This window comes from Dendropsophus ebraccatus, chromosome 6 (genome assembly GCF_027789765.1).
Source record: "Dendropsophus ebraccatus isolate aDenEbr1 chromosome 6, aDenEbr1.pat, whole genome shotgun sequence".
In the NCBI taxonomy this organism is placed as follows: domain Eukaryota; kingdom Metazoa; phylum Chordata; class Amphibia; order Anura; family Hylidae; genus Dendropsophus; species Dendropsophus ebraccatus.
In genome coordinates, this window is record NC_091459.1 from 116,723,001 (window position 1) to 116,740,821 (window position 17,821).

The 17,821-nt window shown below is 43.4% G+C and overlaps 1 protein-coding gene across 1 annotated transcript in view; it reads right to left on the bottom strand.

The window, feature by feature from the left end:
- The window catches only part of NOL10 (nucleolar protein 10), a 37,501-nt gene that overhangs the window by 3,190 nt on the left and 16,490 nt on the right, over positions 1-17,821 (bottom strand). The window contains exons 14-20 of the mRNA XM_069975727.1: positions 15,993-16,119; positions 15,078-15,157; positions 14,893-14,991; positions 14,463-14,549; positions 12,954-13,127; positions 12,078-12,325; positions 1,540-1,642 (exon numbers count right to left, since the gene is read on the bottom strand). Of these exons, the coding sequence (XP_069831828.1) occupies positions 1,540-1,642; positions 12,078-12,325; positions 12,954-13,127; positions 14,463-14,549; positions 14,893-14,991; positions 15,078-15,157; positions 15,993-16,119 (918 nt within the window). The remainder of the gene's footprint in view (positions 1-1,539; positions 1,643-12,077; positions 12,326-12,953; positions 13,128-14,462; positions 14,550-14,892; positions 14,992-15,077; positions 15,158-15,992; positions 16,120-17,821) is intronic.

Below are 17,821 nucleotides of genomic sequence, written 5' to 3' on the forward strand. Positions count from 1 at the left end.
TAACTAAAAAAAGATTGAAGCAGTTGCATGATCGAATTCCCTGCATGCTAAATATAAGTCCTGCAATGCTTAGTCAAAGAAATGTGTCACCGAGATGAGATGATGAATGAATCCCAGCTCTGATCAACCCAGAGTCATTGTCCGTCATTCTCCATCAGCGATGGGCTCGGTGCAAGTTGCAGAATATTAAACAATAAAAAAGTTTCCGTAAGACCTTATTAAAAGTCCTACAATCTTGGTCAATGCCAGACTAAGGGGATTAGCAAACACATTAATATGTAACGTGTAAGACTATAGGACCCATAGAATTTTAAGAATTTTGCAGGGTCGAATATAGGCGTCTAGAAGCAGCTCAATCTATTCAACCTAATTGCTATATTACCCCTTGCATACACTGTTTTATAGACCCAATGCAATCTAATTTAAAAAAAACTCTGCAAATAGTGTATTGTTTTGTGTCCACAGCCCTCAGGCAGACCTATAAGTCTCAAACGCTATGGGCTACAAATACACCCTGTGTAGTCTGATCCTGCATTCATTTTTTAATGTCCCTACATCAGGTGTTGCAACACCTGAAGGGCTAAAGGTTCCCCATCCCTGCCCTACTACACCTTACCAATGTACCGTATTTACCAATATATAAGACTACTTTTTAACCCCGCTTAGAAGTGGGGTCGTCTTATATGGCGGGTAAGGTCACTGCATATGATGGGGGAGCTCAAAAACGGACGCATCCCCACCGTATGCGGCGACCGCTATAAAAAAGCAAACGATTGAACACACCTGTCACCTGTTCCTGGCAACTCTTTTTTCCCGCCAGCCGTGTGTCTCCTGTCATGTCCCTGACGCAGGCAGCGTGATTCAGAGACATTGCCTGTCCTCTGCCTTTCTCCCAAAGCTTTCCCGGCTTCGGGGACTTCCTGCGCCAGGAACATGAGAGGAGACAAGCGGCTTCCGGGAGAGAAGAACTGCCGGGAACAGGTGACAGGTGAGTTGGTTTGTTCGATTTCTTTTGTCAGTTTTTTTATGGGAGCCATGCAGCCAGGGGAGTCCTGCTTCAGTTAACCCCTGCCTGACCGCAGCAGGGCTCTCCAGCTACAGATTATAATTTTGAAGTGGGTGACTGGCTGCAGCTGGTAAACCCTGCTGTGGTTAGGCAAGGGTTAACATTTTCCGGCATATGAGACGAGCCCCTAAAAACCTTCTTAAAAGTTAGGGGTTGTCTTATATACCGGAAAATACGGTACATTTGATGGATGTAAAGGAGTATATGGGATCAGATGACACAGGGTTTATTTGTAGACCATCATGTCTGTAAAGCTGGAAGGAATTTTTATATCAACACCATCTGCAAAGTGGCTCAATCTTTTATTTCCGATACATAGGAACAACAACAAATGTTAGCAAAAACCATTACATTGCTTTTTCCTTCCCAATACGGAATCTTTGCAGCAATAAGGATGTTAAAATCAATTATTTAAAATGCTAGGATACGGTACACACTCCTAGACAGACAACTCGTTCATATCCATTTCTTACCTTTTTCAGCTGGAACGTTAACTGTTTGCTGCCCACAGCCGTGTCGGACACATTGAGCGTTCCGAGCTTCTCTTCTACCTTCAGCCGGTCTTCAAGTGTTTTCCTTAAAGGACAAAAAGCGAGTGTTAAATCCTAATGTACTGCTATATAGCAGTCTTTGACACAAATATATTTTATTTTATAGGACTGTGATAACAGGGTGGTCTAAGGTAAGAAAAACATTTGCAGTATGGATGCCTGGAAGCGGCCAAATCGGTTAAACGACATTACACCTTACAGAAGTGGTTATAGGTAAAAGCACCACAAGACCTACAGATGACACATTGGGGCTAATGCCGATAGCAGCTGCTCTTGTATGATTATGCTATATACTAAGCTGTGTCAAGACAAAAAGAAAGGGGTTACCGCAAGATTAAAAGTTATATATTCACAGGGAGCACTGGGACCCCCACCATTAATGAGAATGTGTCTCCCCTGTCTGAAAACGTATGGCCTGCCCTGTACAAGATACCTTCAGCAAGAGTTCTGGGAGATTGGGTATCCAAGAATACAAAGAATATAGCTGCTTTCTTACAAAAACAGCACCACCCTTGCCCTCAGGTTGTGTGTGGTATTACAACTCGGCTCTATTCACAGGGAGCTGAAAACAGGAGTTTCTGGAATAAAGCAGCTATGTTTTTCAAACCCTGCCTAACCCCTTCAATTTTATTTTATGTAACCAGGCTTACAAGACCACGACAAATTACTTTGTTTGGGGGTGGAATTGAGAATGACACAATATTACACCTATAACACTGGGGCAACATGACTTTAGAGGATGGACAGTTTACAAGAGAGCACTGTGCGCTGATCGGACGGCGGAGGAGAATGAAGCCTTATGTAACGTTCCAGCTATTTGCCTAATGAGGACCCGGCATTGCACAATGTTACAAAAGAGATGCCGGTCACGCTGCAATTATAAAAAATAATCAGACGTGACCTGAGATGATACAAAAGGGAAATGTATAACATGTCAAGCTGCCAAACTAATCCAGGTCATCCACCTACGGATCCTAAAAAATCCCCGCTGTTGTGCAATAGTTACACGAGAGCTGGGGAAAAGTTTATACAGAAGTGAAAAAACTTTCTGTACTACTGAGATGTATTGGTAAATGACAGCACTCCCAACCAAAACCAAAAGTAACGTTTATCCAAAGTCTCGCACAACTGAAACTGACCAAAAAAAAGTGCAAGCTTAAAAATAGATGTGAAAAAGGCACAAATTATAAAACGCTAAGAAAAAATGAGATGTCACTACCAATAAATAGCTTAGGGTGCCCTGATCACAAACCTATTTACAGTTTATTCTCTGGATAGAGCATACCTGCCCCAGATAGGAATAATAGTCCTTTAAAGGGGAACTCCACATAAGGAAAAAAAAATGCTATTAAAAGTACATTAAAAGTTATATATAGATGTGTCTACATAATGTATTACCATATCTGTACAGTTCTGCCACACTGGTAGCTGATAGAAATCCAGGAAGTCAAGAAAAATGGCCTCTGTGCCAATCCACATTGTCTCCTGCTCCCACTGCTCTCCTCCCTTAGGGTACTATTACACAGAACGATAATCGGCATGAATTGGCCAGATTCGGCAGATCATCGCTCCGTGTAATAAATGCAATGATCAGCCGATGACAACGATCATCGGCTGATCGTTGATATAGGTTAGAACCTATTTTTGTCGGGTGCAGACCGCGCAACGCTGCGTGTAATATACATTACCCATCCACGTTCCAGGGCCGCTTCTCCCGGGGTCCCGCGCGTGCACTAGCTTCACAGCGGCCTGTGAAGCTAGAGCGCGCGTGGGACCCCGGGAGAAGCGGACGGCAGGAGCAGCCCTGGAACGTGGATGGGTAATGTATGCCAGTTTAGCAAGGGCTGAAAGGATATCGGTAACAATGCCCTTGCAGCTCTTGTTAAACGATTATTGGGCCGTGTAATAGGCCCAGTAAACGAGCGACGATTTAGCAGATCGGCGCTCGTTTACAGGTATTATCGGGCCCTGCTCGACCCGTGTAATACCACCCTTAGGAAACATATATTCCATGTCTCTGTCTCACATTGTGTGTGTTTGCTAAGCACAGGCTGATGATGCAGACAGGGGGCAGGGCGTGATATCACAGGAGGCGTGGCTGGATCCCCCAATCCCCTGAGTGATTCACCATCTCTGACCGGCCAGAAGCAGGTGCTGCAAGGACTGTAGACTGTGATGAACAGCTGAGGGAAAGCATTGCATTCTGGAACCAGTACTGCATTCTGGGAACTGCTCAAACAGGAAGTACAGAAACACAATACAGAACATAAACCTCCAAACAAATAGATTTTTGGTAGTTTCAAAACTGGGATAGATAGGCAAGTAATGCTATATGCTTCTGCAGAAGTTTCAGGGTTCTTTTTAACCTTTACCTGGAGTTCCCCTTTAAGGATAACGTCTCAATTTTATAGGGGGTTTAATGGGGGTGTCCATTTTAAAAAAATAATTTACATTATGAGCTCCTGAACTCTACTGATCAGCTCTAATCTTTAGGGAAGCTCTGCAGTGCCACCACAGGGGAAACAAAGCATTACACTGTTGTCACTGAAAGCAACAGGATGCTGTGGACCGGACAGGACCCCTAGAGCAAAATATAATCTTCTAGCCTCTCTCTACTCTGGCTAAAAAAATAAAAAATAAATCAGGATATGAATGGGGAAGACTCTGTATTACACTGAGTATTCGAATAGTGTATTTGGAAGTGGATTTCCTAAAAAAATAAAGGGGGGGGGGGGGTTAAAGTATAGTATTACAAGTACAGCCTATATTGTATTATGTAGGGTATGAAGAAAAGTGCAATAACATTAAAATTTAATGGGCATTCTGAAGTCTGCATATGTGCTGCCCGGCGCCCGCAGTGTGCTACACAAGCAGCATGGTGCACCAGGACCAGCTCCCTCCAGGCTCAGCTTAGAATATTCATTTAAGGAATCTATAGATGATGTAAGGGAGTCTGTCAGATTCATGCTGCCGCCACCACGGTCGGCATTAAATTCTGACAAACTCTCATCGCCAATAACTTTAGGGAGACCTATCAATCAAGTGAAGCCTGACAGAACGAAGACTATTAGACTGGATCCAAGAAAGTAAGGTGCTGCAGGGAGATCATATGGTACAATAGTAATATAGATATTAGGGAGTGTCAAGACTGTCTCTAAAAGAAAAGAATTTGGTCCACGACATGAGGGGAAAAAAAACTGTTAAAGTAGACTTATGTAAGAAAACTAGGAGAGGAGAGGCCCTGAAGATGGTTTCATCTGAAACTTGGCGGTGGGATGCAACGAATGGTTAGTCACATTTGACAAGCTGACAAACCAGAAATCTGTCACGCGTTGGCAGCTGTTCACAATATGACAATGTCCAGGTACAGGCAAGCACAGTAGACTGCAATAATTGTTCAAGCAACATGAACCACTAAAGGACTGTCTAGGAATCTGCATGCTGGGACGTGTAGGTTTGCTACAGCTTAAGGGCAACCTGTTGGGGAGCAGCACAAAAAAAAAGGCGAAAATTGAAATAGAAAACATGATTATCTGGCCGATTGGTCGCAGCCTAAATTCAGCCCTGCGTGTTTCTATACAATTATAACAGCTATGGGTCATCAGGGGCATTGCAGTAACTTAATAAAGTGCAAAGTTAATGGTATAGCAGTACTGGGCAATAACCGAGGAGCACATTCATACCCATGTGAGCGCCACTGTATGCTCCTCACTTATCACACACCATCAACTTTGTACTTATTAAGTTACTGCCATGCCCCTGATGACCCACAGCCTTTACAGTACATAGCACACACTTTGGTCAGGTTTCTTATGTAATATTGACACTCATTCTGATTACTTATTCCCACAACTGGAATTCGGTCTGGTCTTTCTTGGGCCTAAATACCTGGAATAGGTATGACATTTCTAAATCGGCACTTTCTGAGAGCAATCTACTTCTAGGCCAATTCAGAGAATATATGACATCCGCTTCTCTTATAGGACAATTGGTCTCATGAGGATTTAAGCCATGTGCCCCGAGCTTGAATTTTCCTCGTGAATCCCTGTACAAACATCTCCTGTGTGCGCCTACGAGCAGGCTATGGCAGAGGATCAGTCGCTGGCACTGGCTCTCAGACTGGGGTCCTCTTCCTTCCTCTGCTAGAAATGTGGATACTGAGGCCTCAGATCTGCAGGCGTATATAGTGGTGCCTTGGATTACGAGCATAATTTGTTCTGGGACTGTGCTTGTAATTCAAATCCACTCTTAAACCAAAGAAAGTTTTCCCATAAGAAATCATTGAAATGCAGACAATTGGTTCCACACCCCCAAAATTATTTTTTATTCTGAATAACATGTAAAACAAATGAAACAAACATTTAGAAAGAGCTGAATATGTGATATTATAAGTTACTGTACAGTATAGTACTAAGTATAATGTATAGTAAGGGCATAAACCTGAAAAAAACAGCAGCAATTTGTAGATATAAGGAACGGAGAATCACAGAGCTGTGCAGGAGGACAGTGGCAGAAACTTTTCTATACAGCAGTGTGAACGGCTGAGTGTAAGTGCAGGCACATTATAGCAGCAGTGTGTACAGCTGAGTGTGAGTGCAGGCACAATATAGCAGGAATTGAGAGGATGGGAAACACAAGGCTGACAGAGACTGCAGGGAGCATGAAGGAATGAGCAGGGCAGATATGGGCACATACATGCAGCGCTCTCTGTCTGGGCAGAGAAGAGTTACAGCTCTGAAGAGATTACCTCAACAGTCCTATCCCCTGATGCAAGCCCCAGCCTAAAGTGGATCTGGTATGATTTGGAAGGTGAGGGAGACTTTCTGAGTCAGAGTACAGTGCTGCAGAGCAGTGCTTCTCAATTCCAGTCCTCAGGCCTTACCAACAGGTCATGTTTTAAAAATTTCCTTAGTATTTCACAGGTGATATATAATTATACTCCGTGCATCAGGTATTATCACAGGTGTTCTTTGTATGGGAAATCCTCAAAACATGACCTGTTGGTGAGGCCTAAGGACTGGAATTGAGAAGCACTGCTGTAGACCACGCTATGCAGACCATGCCCCTCCCCCACACAACCGCTACAGGGAGCTCTTAAACCAAAGCAATGCTCTTAAACCAGGTTACAATTTTGAAAAACTGAGCTCTTCTTGCAAAACGCTTCAATCCAAGTTACTCTTAAACTAAGGTACCACTGTATATCCATATATAGTGCAGCCTTGTGATGAAATTTGCTGTGAAAAGTGGTCTTTTAGTCCCCTTGCAGAAGACCATTAACTACAGTCTGCATTGGACCCATCCTATTATAAGGTCCATGAATACAAGTTCTCTCTTATCTTCAGGATAGGGAATAACTACCTGATTGTGGAGGGTCTGACTGCTAGGAAACACAGTGATTTCCAGCACAGGGGACAGAGCCTCCTCTTTGGAAGCCAAGTACAGGGTTAAGCTATCTTCAGCGACTCCCATACAGAATGAATGTAGTGGGGGTCAGTAGGCATGACCCCATTCTCAGTGGAGACCACTCAGTTCTCAGAGAGACTTTGTTCCCCATTCTGGAGATCCTCAGCTTTGGAGGACTTTAGTATAAAGTGTATGGACACCTCGGGGGGGATTTATGAAGACCTCATATTCATACGCCAGTCTTAAATTAGGCCTCGCCCCCTTTCCCCCTGCCAAATTCACTAAGGGGAGCACGTCTCTTAGTAAATCCGCCCAGCTTGGTGCCCAAACCTGCGCCCGGCACAACAAATCTACACTTGCTTCCACTAGGTGTAGATTTGAATCATGATTTATGTGCAGATGTAAATCATGTTAAATGCGGCCCGGGACGAGGTCGCGCCTCCACCCCGCCGTGCTGCAACCCTTGCCCCCACCCGGCTCCCCCTGCCCGTCCTTTGGGCGAGAGGGGCACACGGCAGGGAGAAGGGGCGAATCTGTGTCTTCTCCCTGACGTACGCTTGTGATAGGACTTTTATAAATGCCCCCCTCAAGTCTATTGCTTTTAGAAAAAGAACCTTACTATAAGACAGCGTGATAAATCGACTAATAATCATGTGTTCTTTCCAATATGTAATGTATTTAGTAAAAAAAAAAATAATTTATTAATTAATATCTGGTCCATATCATGGTGTCGTATAGAGGGGTCATGTGATCACAGCCTCTCCCCTCCATAGGGATGCTCTATGTAAATGTGTCCCTTATCGTCTTCTCAATACAGTCATGTCAAGAATTAGAAGGGTCGGTGAAATTTTAAACTTTCCCTTGAAGGAGTGTATTAGCATATCAGGTCACATCACCACAGATGACTGGAGACAGGCAACATCTGAAATCCTCATTTTCATCATGAATATTAAATAGTTCTGTGAGTTTTTTTTGTCTCTGGTGAGTGCAGAGCAGAGGACGGGGTTAATCTTCCCCTCCACTAATTTCCCAGTGAGTACTTGTGTATGCCCTGTGGACCCCGTGCTGTGCCCCCCTATTGTCAGTGCCCTCTCTATGCCATCCCCTTGTTCTACCCTCTTAATCATTTATGAAACGCTTTTTGTCATCATGAATTCCTCTTTGCCCACTCTCACTATGAGAAGGCATTTCATCCGGAGAGTAGACATCCGCCGTCCTCCCGCTCGCTTCCACATCCTCAGACATTATTCATGACCGGAGAGGAGACAAAGAGCACAATCTGTCTGCATCAGCCGCCCGATACCAGAGCCCGGGACTGGCAGCCCGAGTCACACAATTCATTACTGCCCAGTCATAAGAACCCAAGACGCTGCTGGAAGGACTACAAGTCACATCCATCCGTGGCGTTCAGGAGTGCTAGACACAAGGGGTACATGGGCTCTTGTTGGGATCTGCTGCCTCTCCTCAGGGTAAACAGGCTATCTAATTTCACTACTTCTAGAGGGCAAAATGGCTCAGTATACAAGGCAAAACTATACCACCCAGACCCACATTGATCAAACTTTTGTTGACAAGGCTCTACAACATGTCGAAAGTTTTTTTTTTTTTTTTAAAGAGACTTCAAAGGGGTTATCCAGTATTCAAAAAAGCAGATAAACTTTCCTGCAAAAACAGCACCACTCCACCTCCATTCACTTCAATAGAAATAAGCTGCAAAACCACACCCAAACTGAGGACAGGAGGGGTGCTGTTTCTGGAAGAATGTGGCCACGTTTTTATAAGCCTGGACAGCCCCTTTAAGACTTGACAGTCCAAAATGCTCTTGAATGTATGACATTTTTAGACCGAGTCGGCTAAATTTAGACAAATTACTAGACAGCTTACTTTACTCCAGAATATTACGCAACTATTTTGGCACAGGGAGTCGCACACAAGCAATGTGATTAATAATGATCTTTGTATCTTTGTATCTGTTGCACCAAACAATCGAAAGTAGAGTTTACTTAGGATTATTAAAAAAGGTCTGGATTTTTTTTTTTTTTGCAGAAATAGCGCCACTCTTGTGCATGGGCTACTTTTGGTACTGCAGCTTAAAATCGAATAAGGGCAAAGCTGCAAGATCCAAGGTTTTTCCTCACTGGAGTGAATAGTGTGCCTTGCATGTAGCCCAGACACTCTAAAGTTAACCATTTGTGTAACTGAAGCGCAGGCCTACTATCTCAGGGGCTCTCCATCCTCCTGTCTGTCCCTCCCTTATATCTTCAGAAAACCATTTATTTTAGTCCCCTATATATATCTTGTGTAAAAACATTAAAAAACAAAATAGCTTTAAAATTGTTCCAGGTCAGGATGTTCTGCCACTGACCAAATAAGAGGATGACGCAGAGAAAGCAGCCATCACCCCCAGATAGTACATAGCCTGCCGGCCACAGGGTCTGAGCGCTTTACTGCTGCTGTACTCACTGCTCACACAGAGAACCTACAGCTCCTCAAGGCCACAAAATTACAAGTAGCATGTCTTTAAAGGTACATAGAGAGATCTATATGGGGGAGATTTATCAAACTGGTGTAAAGTAGAATTGTCTTAGTTGCCCCTAGCAACCAATCAGATTCCACCTTTCATTTTCCATAGATTCTTTGAAAAATGAAAGGTGGAATCTGATTGGTTGCTAGGGGCAACTAAGACAATTCTACTTTACACCAGTTTGATAAATCTCCCCCTATGTGTTTTCCGCTTTCTCCAAATGTCAAATTTTTAGAAGGGTCTCTTGACAAGAAGCCGATTACAAAGTGTCCTAATCAGAACGATCATATAGAACCTGTACGAAACCTGGCAGTAAGTTTTCTATTTCCCTGCAGCGCCGCCACAGGGGGAACAAAGTATTACACAGTGCAGTCACATCAATAAGCTGTCTGTGTGATGCGGGGCAGGACAAGTTCTTCAGAGCGAGCGACCCTCTGTTAGCCACTTTGGCCAAGAGATGAGGGTCTTGAATAGACCCTACTCTTTTTTTTTAAACCTTTTATTCACCCATACAAACTTAGAAATGCCTAACAGTGTGTGTGTGTGTGTGTGTGTGTGTGTGTGTGTTATATACTGGACTGTCCCTTTAAGGCTGGGTCATTGGCTCCACCTGAATGCTTTTAGTCCTACCCTTCCCCAGCACATACATAACAGTATACATGCAGCATGCTACATATTCTAATTTTTTAAATTGTGAATGCAATCTAAACTTCTTACATGTCACAAAGAAATCATCATGTCACTAAGAAACTGGTGGGGTTGGGTTAGTGGGCCGACATCACCCACCAGCTGCTAGAAAAAAAAGGGGGGCAATGACACCCCTGTGGCGAGCTATGTGGATGGTGGTCCTATAGAGAGCACTGTAAGTGTATTACAGGCTGAATTAACACAATTCCAGTCAGCTTGACATATTGACATCTACATGTAAAAGGGAGTTGTGCAATAAAAAGCAGTAGAACCTCTTAGTAAGACGTCTCACGGCTCGCTGTAATTTGCACTTGTCACCTTTTACCTATCCCCACACTAATCCTAATGGCAATAAAGTGACACAGACGGCATCATGTGACGCCGACTTTCCATGAAATTACTTCAGGTAAAAAAAAAAAAAAAATCTATTCAAGCACATCATTCACTTCTATGCGTCACATCACGTGAATGTAAGGTGTAATATTACCTAATGACAGAATCATATGACACAGGACTATGTGGGTGTACAATAGGGAGGAATAATCCCGGCTGATAAGATATCAAACAAGAGGAAATGTGAGCTGCGTCACCACCATGATCAGTGGGTTTCTACTAAGAGTAATAAGACCACAGTGTTGGTCCAGTATGGCGGGGGTGCAGGTTTCAGAAGCCAGACCTGGCCGGTTAGTGGACAAGCTTATTTTAAAGCATTCCGGTCATGATGTACGCTGACCCCATTGGTGTGTAAACCATTCTGCAGCCGGATCACTACTGCACGCAAACCCCATTTTGATCTAATTGGGTTTGTGCAGAATACTGACCCCGCCATGGATACCTGAATGTCTGTCCGCAAAATGGATTTCACACTGATTGGATCAGCTTACTTTATGACAGGTACACTTTAAGAAGGGGCGCTCAAGGTGAGGAACCTTTTTCAGAGATTTTGTACCTCCCTTTACAGGCATGTCTTGAAGGATATAAAGCACTTGGCTTGTTCAGCCTGGTGATTGTGACCCAAACAATCTGAGATTGATGGTCTATCCCAACAATATAGGCCATCAACTTTATAGTCATAGAGATTTACTTTAACAACTTTCAGTCCAATTAAAGCTAAGCAATAAAAACAGGTGTCATGCTTGTCTATAGTTTAATAAGGGTGGCTATACACTTTCATTAACTGGCTTCAAAACAGTCATTCAGCTGCCAGCTAACTCTCCTGACCTCCTCAAACACATCAACATTCTTGTATTTTCTCCGGAGAGAGAAGTAAGTAAGTTACCGCCAGCACTGGCTGCAGCTTCTCTCCCCCAGAGCAGGATAGAGTTGTTGAAATCCAGCATGCCCAAATCCTTCTGTCCTCCAACATTATCTATTACCAAAAGTCACATACTAACACATACTTAAGAGAGTTGGCCAACACCAAAAACAGTATGTGACACCAAGGGAAAGTGGTAATGTGGAAAGGCCTGTCCTGGCTGATGGACTGGCAGCTCTGCCAGTTAGTGATTGGAACAGCGTCCCGCCCCAGTCACTGGCTGAGCGGCCAGTCCATCAGCCGGGTTGTGATGTGTACACTCCGGAGATCAGCGGGGGTTCCGAGGCCGGCCCCAACGTTCACTGCGGGCATGGGGAGAGGTAACTTGGTACTTCTAATCAATTTCCCCCCTGCTGGCTGCAGGATTTTATAATCCACCGATTTCTCATTTAATAAAGCTCACATGACCTGACACCATGTATTATAGGACAGGCAACTACACTGACCAAAATCAGGAACACCAAGTGTCATGTCCTCTGCACACCATGGTACAGGAGGCTAGACCACAGAGGTAGGGCATGTCACACCTACCTCATCATCTTTTGCTTTTTGGCAGCATCCTGGAAGCTTCGGAACTCCTCCCCGGCTTTTATCTCATAGAACTGAGGCTTGAGGGATGCCTGTCGGTCCTCCTTCTCCCTTTCCTGCCTCTTGGATCTTTCCTCTTGGCGTAAGAGTTTGCGCTGTTTCCTGACCTCCTCGACCCATCCCTTTTCATCATCGGAAGACTCGGAGCTCTCTGCATCACTTGGTTTTCCTTCTGGCTCTTCCTCTTCCTCCTAGGGGCCAAAATTAGAAGCGAGTGACAATCAGACAAGTGGCTTGTGGCGGTAAAGGTCTATTAATAAGTCTCATCGGTGTCCTGCAGGACAGATGCATCTGGAACATTTCCCCGAAACACAAAGGAGGGGACAACACCTGTGTTTTTACTGAAGACGTCTAAAGAGCGAGCAAGATGTTTTCATACAAATCATTTCCCACCATGAAGGAAATCGACTAGCTCAGAACTAAATATAAATAATGTGGGCAAGAGGCGAATATAGAATCCAGAAGAAAGAGGTCACACTGAAATTAAAGCTACGGGGCACATACATTATGACAGAATATAGAAAACTAGTATTAATGTCCTCCTAAGGGAGATGTCAAAGAGCCCGTGTAGTCATCATTCCAAGATGGTGGACATGTATCCCATTAATGCCTTTAAGGAGAAGGTGCCCAGTCCATCATTAACTGGTGGCTGTACACATAAGATGTTGGTTAAAACCTTGTTCAGCTGACAACTGCTCCATGATAATGTTATATGTTACCCCACATATATATTTCTATTCTCAACCCTGAAAAACCTATGCCCTTAAAACTCAATGACACCCTGCACAGAGCTGAACAGGAGGTGGGTCACTTCTTTACCTTTTCCTTGGCCTGCTGCATTTCCATCGCCTTCAACTTCTTCCTCCTCTTCTCACTGACTTTAGACACCAGAGGGTTGAGCAACCTGAACTCCTCGCTTCGCTCATCCACCTGGAAGTCCGGATTCTCAAACATGACTTTAAACCGGTCATCGGAGAGGATATTGGGCATTTTCTGTAGGAGACAAAGTCAAACGCGTTTTAGAGGCGGAAACACTTTGAAGGTACCAAATGGTAGGAGATAACAAAAGGAGGTCCTCTACTTGGGTCCCCCATCATGTCTATATAAATTAACTGCCACCATGGTGGACACTCCCTACCACGTATTACATACGTTGCCCCTTAAACAGATGTGTTACCAGATATGTTTATAATGGGACAGCAGTGGATCACTGTGGGTTTAAGGTGTGAGATGAGACCAGTGGATCACACAACAATCTATCAGATTCTACAGAAACCAGCCGACACGCTCAAACCTAACAGTTTAGAGGCGTATCTATTCTCTGTGCTGCACCGCATTCTGGAAGAGAAAACACCAGAGTACTGCACATACAAGCTGCCAAAAAGGCAAATCACCAAAGAAACTTCTCTGCATCTACTTAACAAGCTGGAAGAATAGAGCTCAATAGCTGAAAGCATCGTTAAAGCTCACAAAATGTTTCCTTATGGGCTTGGGCTGGCTTTAAGGGGTTATGCAGCGAAAATCTTTTTCTTTCAAATCAACTGGTTTTAGAAAGTTATATAGATTTGTAATAAATTTACTTCTATCAGCTTATCAGCTGCTGTATGTCCTGCAGGAAAACTTGATTTCTTTCCAGTCTGACACGGTGCTTTCTACTGTCATCTCTGTCTGATACAGGAACTGTCCAGAGCAGGAGAGGTTTTCTATGGGGATTTGCTACTACTGCTCTGGGCAGTTCCTGTCTTGGACAGAGGTGGCAGCAGAGAGCACTGTGTCAGACTTAAAAGAAAACAACATTTCCTGCAGGAATACAGCAGCTGATAAGTATGGGAAGACTTGAGATTTTTAAATAGAAATAAATTACAAATCTATATAACTTTCTGAAACCAGTTGATTTGAAAGAAGATTTTCGCCGGATAACCCCTTTAAGTTATACTCCCTTTTCCTGACCCCGCCCATTTGCAGTCAGCAACAATGGCCAGTTCCCAAATTCTGCTTATACTTTCACATACAAGACTGTGCATTCAGTCAATCACTGGTTATAGTGGTGATCCACCTAAGTGAGTGCATCCTGACGTGCTGCTAAGCTGGGATCATGCTGCAGCAGGGGATCTTAGATCCATATGTTGCCCATTGACTGCCATTGCAACAAAAAGTATACCCTGTGTTATAAGTTTTTGAGGTATCCATCTTAATAGGACAGGTGGTGGGAAAAAAATAATGTAATGGCTACAGCTGAGACCCTCCAATATACAAGATATAGTCACTGGTTACACCCAGCACAGTTATGTCTTACGTGTACACAGCCATGACTGACTCATCTCTTACCTTTTGTTTTTTCTTTGGTAAGGGAAGCTCCGAATCTTCCTCTTCTAGAAGTTTCAGGGCGAGCTCCTTATTCACCTTTGGCAATTTCTACAATAGAGGAAAGTTCGAGTTTAATAACTTCTGCAAATAGTATGTATATAGAGACGGGTCACGCTAAGGAAAAGTAAATGGCACGTTAGTCTAGCTGAAGACCGGCTGTAGTAAACCAGGAAGAAATAATCCAGAAGATGAGAAGCAAAACTCTTTTATCCCTTCCATATTCACGGCTTACTTTGGTAAAATAATATAAATATATATATATATATATATATATATATATATATATATATATATATATATATATATATATATTTTTTTTTTTTTTTTTTTTTTTTTTTTTTTTCTTCCCCTTCTTGAAACACCTCTCCCAGTCCAAGTTGCATTAGATTACCTTGATCTGAACGCGCTGAGCCCGAGTCTCCTCGATCTTTTGCCGTATCTTCTCCCTCCTGTATTCTTCATATGCAAATGGATTCACCATAGCTTTTACCTGTGGTCAGGATACAACAGATTATAATCCAGAAATGTATTCCATTTTTCCAACGGCTGTGGACATTCAGAATATAACTGAATTACCTTATGGTACAGCCGTATGTCAATAAAATAGCCATGCATGTAAGCCCGGAGCATGGGAGATCCAATGAGATGGGAAAGTCCTGGGGGGGGAAAAAAAGTGCACAAAAATTTTATTTTACAGAACACGAAGGGATTTTCCAGGACCCCCTGAAGAGGCGGCTTGGAACAGTAAGGGATCAGGTGAGTAATGTGGCTTCTTATTTTATGATATAGAAGATTGTCGGCAGAATAAGATCACCTGGTCATTCTAATCTGCCATTATATACGCCATAAGGCTATGTTCACACAACGTATCTGTTACATAAATGACGGTAGTTGTTGCAATTTGCAACAACGGCCGTGATTAATGCAAAAGATAAGTTGTATTGGAATGAATAGAGTCCCGGCTGGAGTGTATACACATAGTATATGCTCCAGCCGGCCACATGAAAAACTGACATGTTGGTTTTGTGCGGCCGCTCTCCATTGTGTGCAATGGTTATTTGAGATGCGGGTGCGCCCACATCCAAATTCAACAATAATGAAGATCATCCGGACGGTCCTGCAAAACTGGCTGGGATGATTTTCACTGATACTGGTTATCTGTGACTCGGACAGAACGGCCGGTGTCATATGTGTGTGGAAACGGCCTAAATGTGTGATCACTGCAGGTCCCACTAATTTCGGGATCAAGGGCCGTCTGGCCTCTTTGCCGCCGCCAACTTTTAACAAAGTCAGATGATTGTCAGGGGTGACAAGAAACGGACTGACTGCAGTGACAGCTCTTATACTCTATAATCTTTAAAAATTAGTCATAGAAAGGAATTAAAACAGCGACCAAGAGAAGAATCATCGCTATGAGAAAAGCAGAAGGAGTCATGATATTCTGGCCGAAAACAGGATGAGCATACAGGTCAAGTATATAACATTACTCACCAAGGTCATCTAGATCTTTCTTAGTAACAAACTTGTAGTCATCATAGACTGTGCTTTCTGGGTTTTCTTCCAACTCCTCTGTCAGGTTGTCTAAGAATGAGCACCATCTGGGAGCGGGGCCAAGAGCCTAAAACAGTAGATATGTGCTTAGTGCAGGCACCATCGTTTACGCAGACACAGATTGTACAAGCCGTTACCGTAATGCACAGATAGTCCTGTCCCCAGCATTGGAAACATTCCAATGGTTATAGAATTTATTGCATCACACAAATACAGAACCAAAAAGTAGTCATGTGTGGTTAACCAATCACAGCTCTGGCCTCCAATAAGTGGTTCTTCAGAAGTTGTGACTCAAACTCCCGGCAGCCAAAGGCTGACCAGGCCAGGCATGCTGGGGGTTACAGCTACATAACAGCTTAAGAGCTATAAAATGGAGACCACTGTGCTGAAGTAGACATCTGTGAGCCTGTCTGCCACTCCTGACGATCCACTCTGTAAATAAAAAGGTAAATCAAGTCTTCCTTCCCATATCTCAAAGATTTTGTCAGCTGTCTCTTGTGTACTGCTGTATGTACACAGTGCTGCCTCCTAAATATAATCATATTTACTCCTCCCTTAACTTCTCATCCTCATGATCATTAGTTCACTTGTTGTTTTCCCCCTTTCTTGCTGTTCCTTTAAAGGGGTTATCCAGCGCTACAAAAACATGGCCACTTTCCCCCTACTGTTGTCTCCAGTTTGGGTGGGGTTTTGAAACTCAGACAACAGTAGGGGGAAAGTGGCCATGTTTTTGTAGCGCTGGATAACCCCTTTAACCTCTGCTTACACAACACCGTGCAAAGCATGTACATTAAAATTCCCCCTGTCCCCACAAGTCATCTATCGCGCTGTAAATCATCTCCCACCCCAGTGCACTTTTATCAGTATAGCAGTGATGAGTAGGTGTTGTGCTTCGACTAGTCAGACAAATAACCTTGGGTTAATGTAAAAAAAAAAAAAAAAAAAAAAACATACAGGTGTTAAGAAATAACAACATTATGCCTACGACAACCTGCACTGTAAAAAATAATTGCACAATTTATTTTTGGCAGCGTTACATTATGACTCTCTCGTCTAAACAGCTAAACAACATGACCTATTAAAGTCTAATGAATTCTAACGCTAGAATAGTCAAGGTTAGGCAACGTACACTCCCAGCATGCTCTGCAGGGTCAATGTAAAATACATAATCCCCATTATGCATTTAAGGGCTAATTTTAAGGGCGATGTGAACACAAAGGGCTGGATGGAGAGACTCCCGTGGTGTGGAAACATCTTAAAAACATTAATGGACGTCATTGAGGAAGACAGGTGTGTGCAGTAAATACCTCAGAGGCTCATAACCTAGCAGATGGCAATGGAGTGAAATCAGGACATTGTAGTAAAGTTGGGCGGAGAATGATCACGGCACCTAGAATCACAGGGCAATCGTCGCTGGCAGCGCAATAAAATCTCAGCAGATCCACCTGGATTGACCGAGCATGATGCTAAGGGTGATGCAGAATCATATACTACAATGGAGCTACCTAGCTATAGTGAAGCACCATATGGTGACACAAGGGGTGCCTATGGCTCATTTACTGTATACATGTGGCCTCATTTACAGTCTACTGATTTTAAAGTTTCTTCTCTGTTCATGCCTAAAGCGAAATTCAGAATTCTGCTTTTGCTGCTCTTTAGTTCTAAGCAATGTGTGAATACAGTAAAGTCTCAAATTCCCAGTCGCCAACGCCTCGGGGGTCACATTACAGGAGCAGCCAGGTGTGCGAGCGCACCAGAAGCCCGTGCCA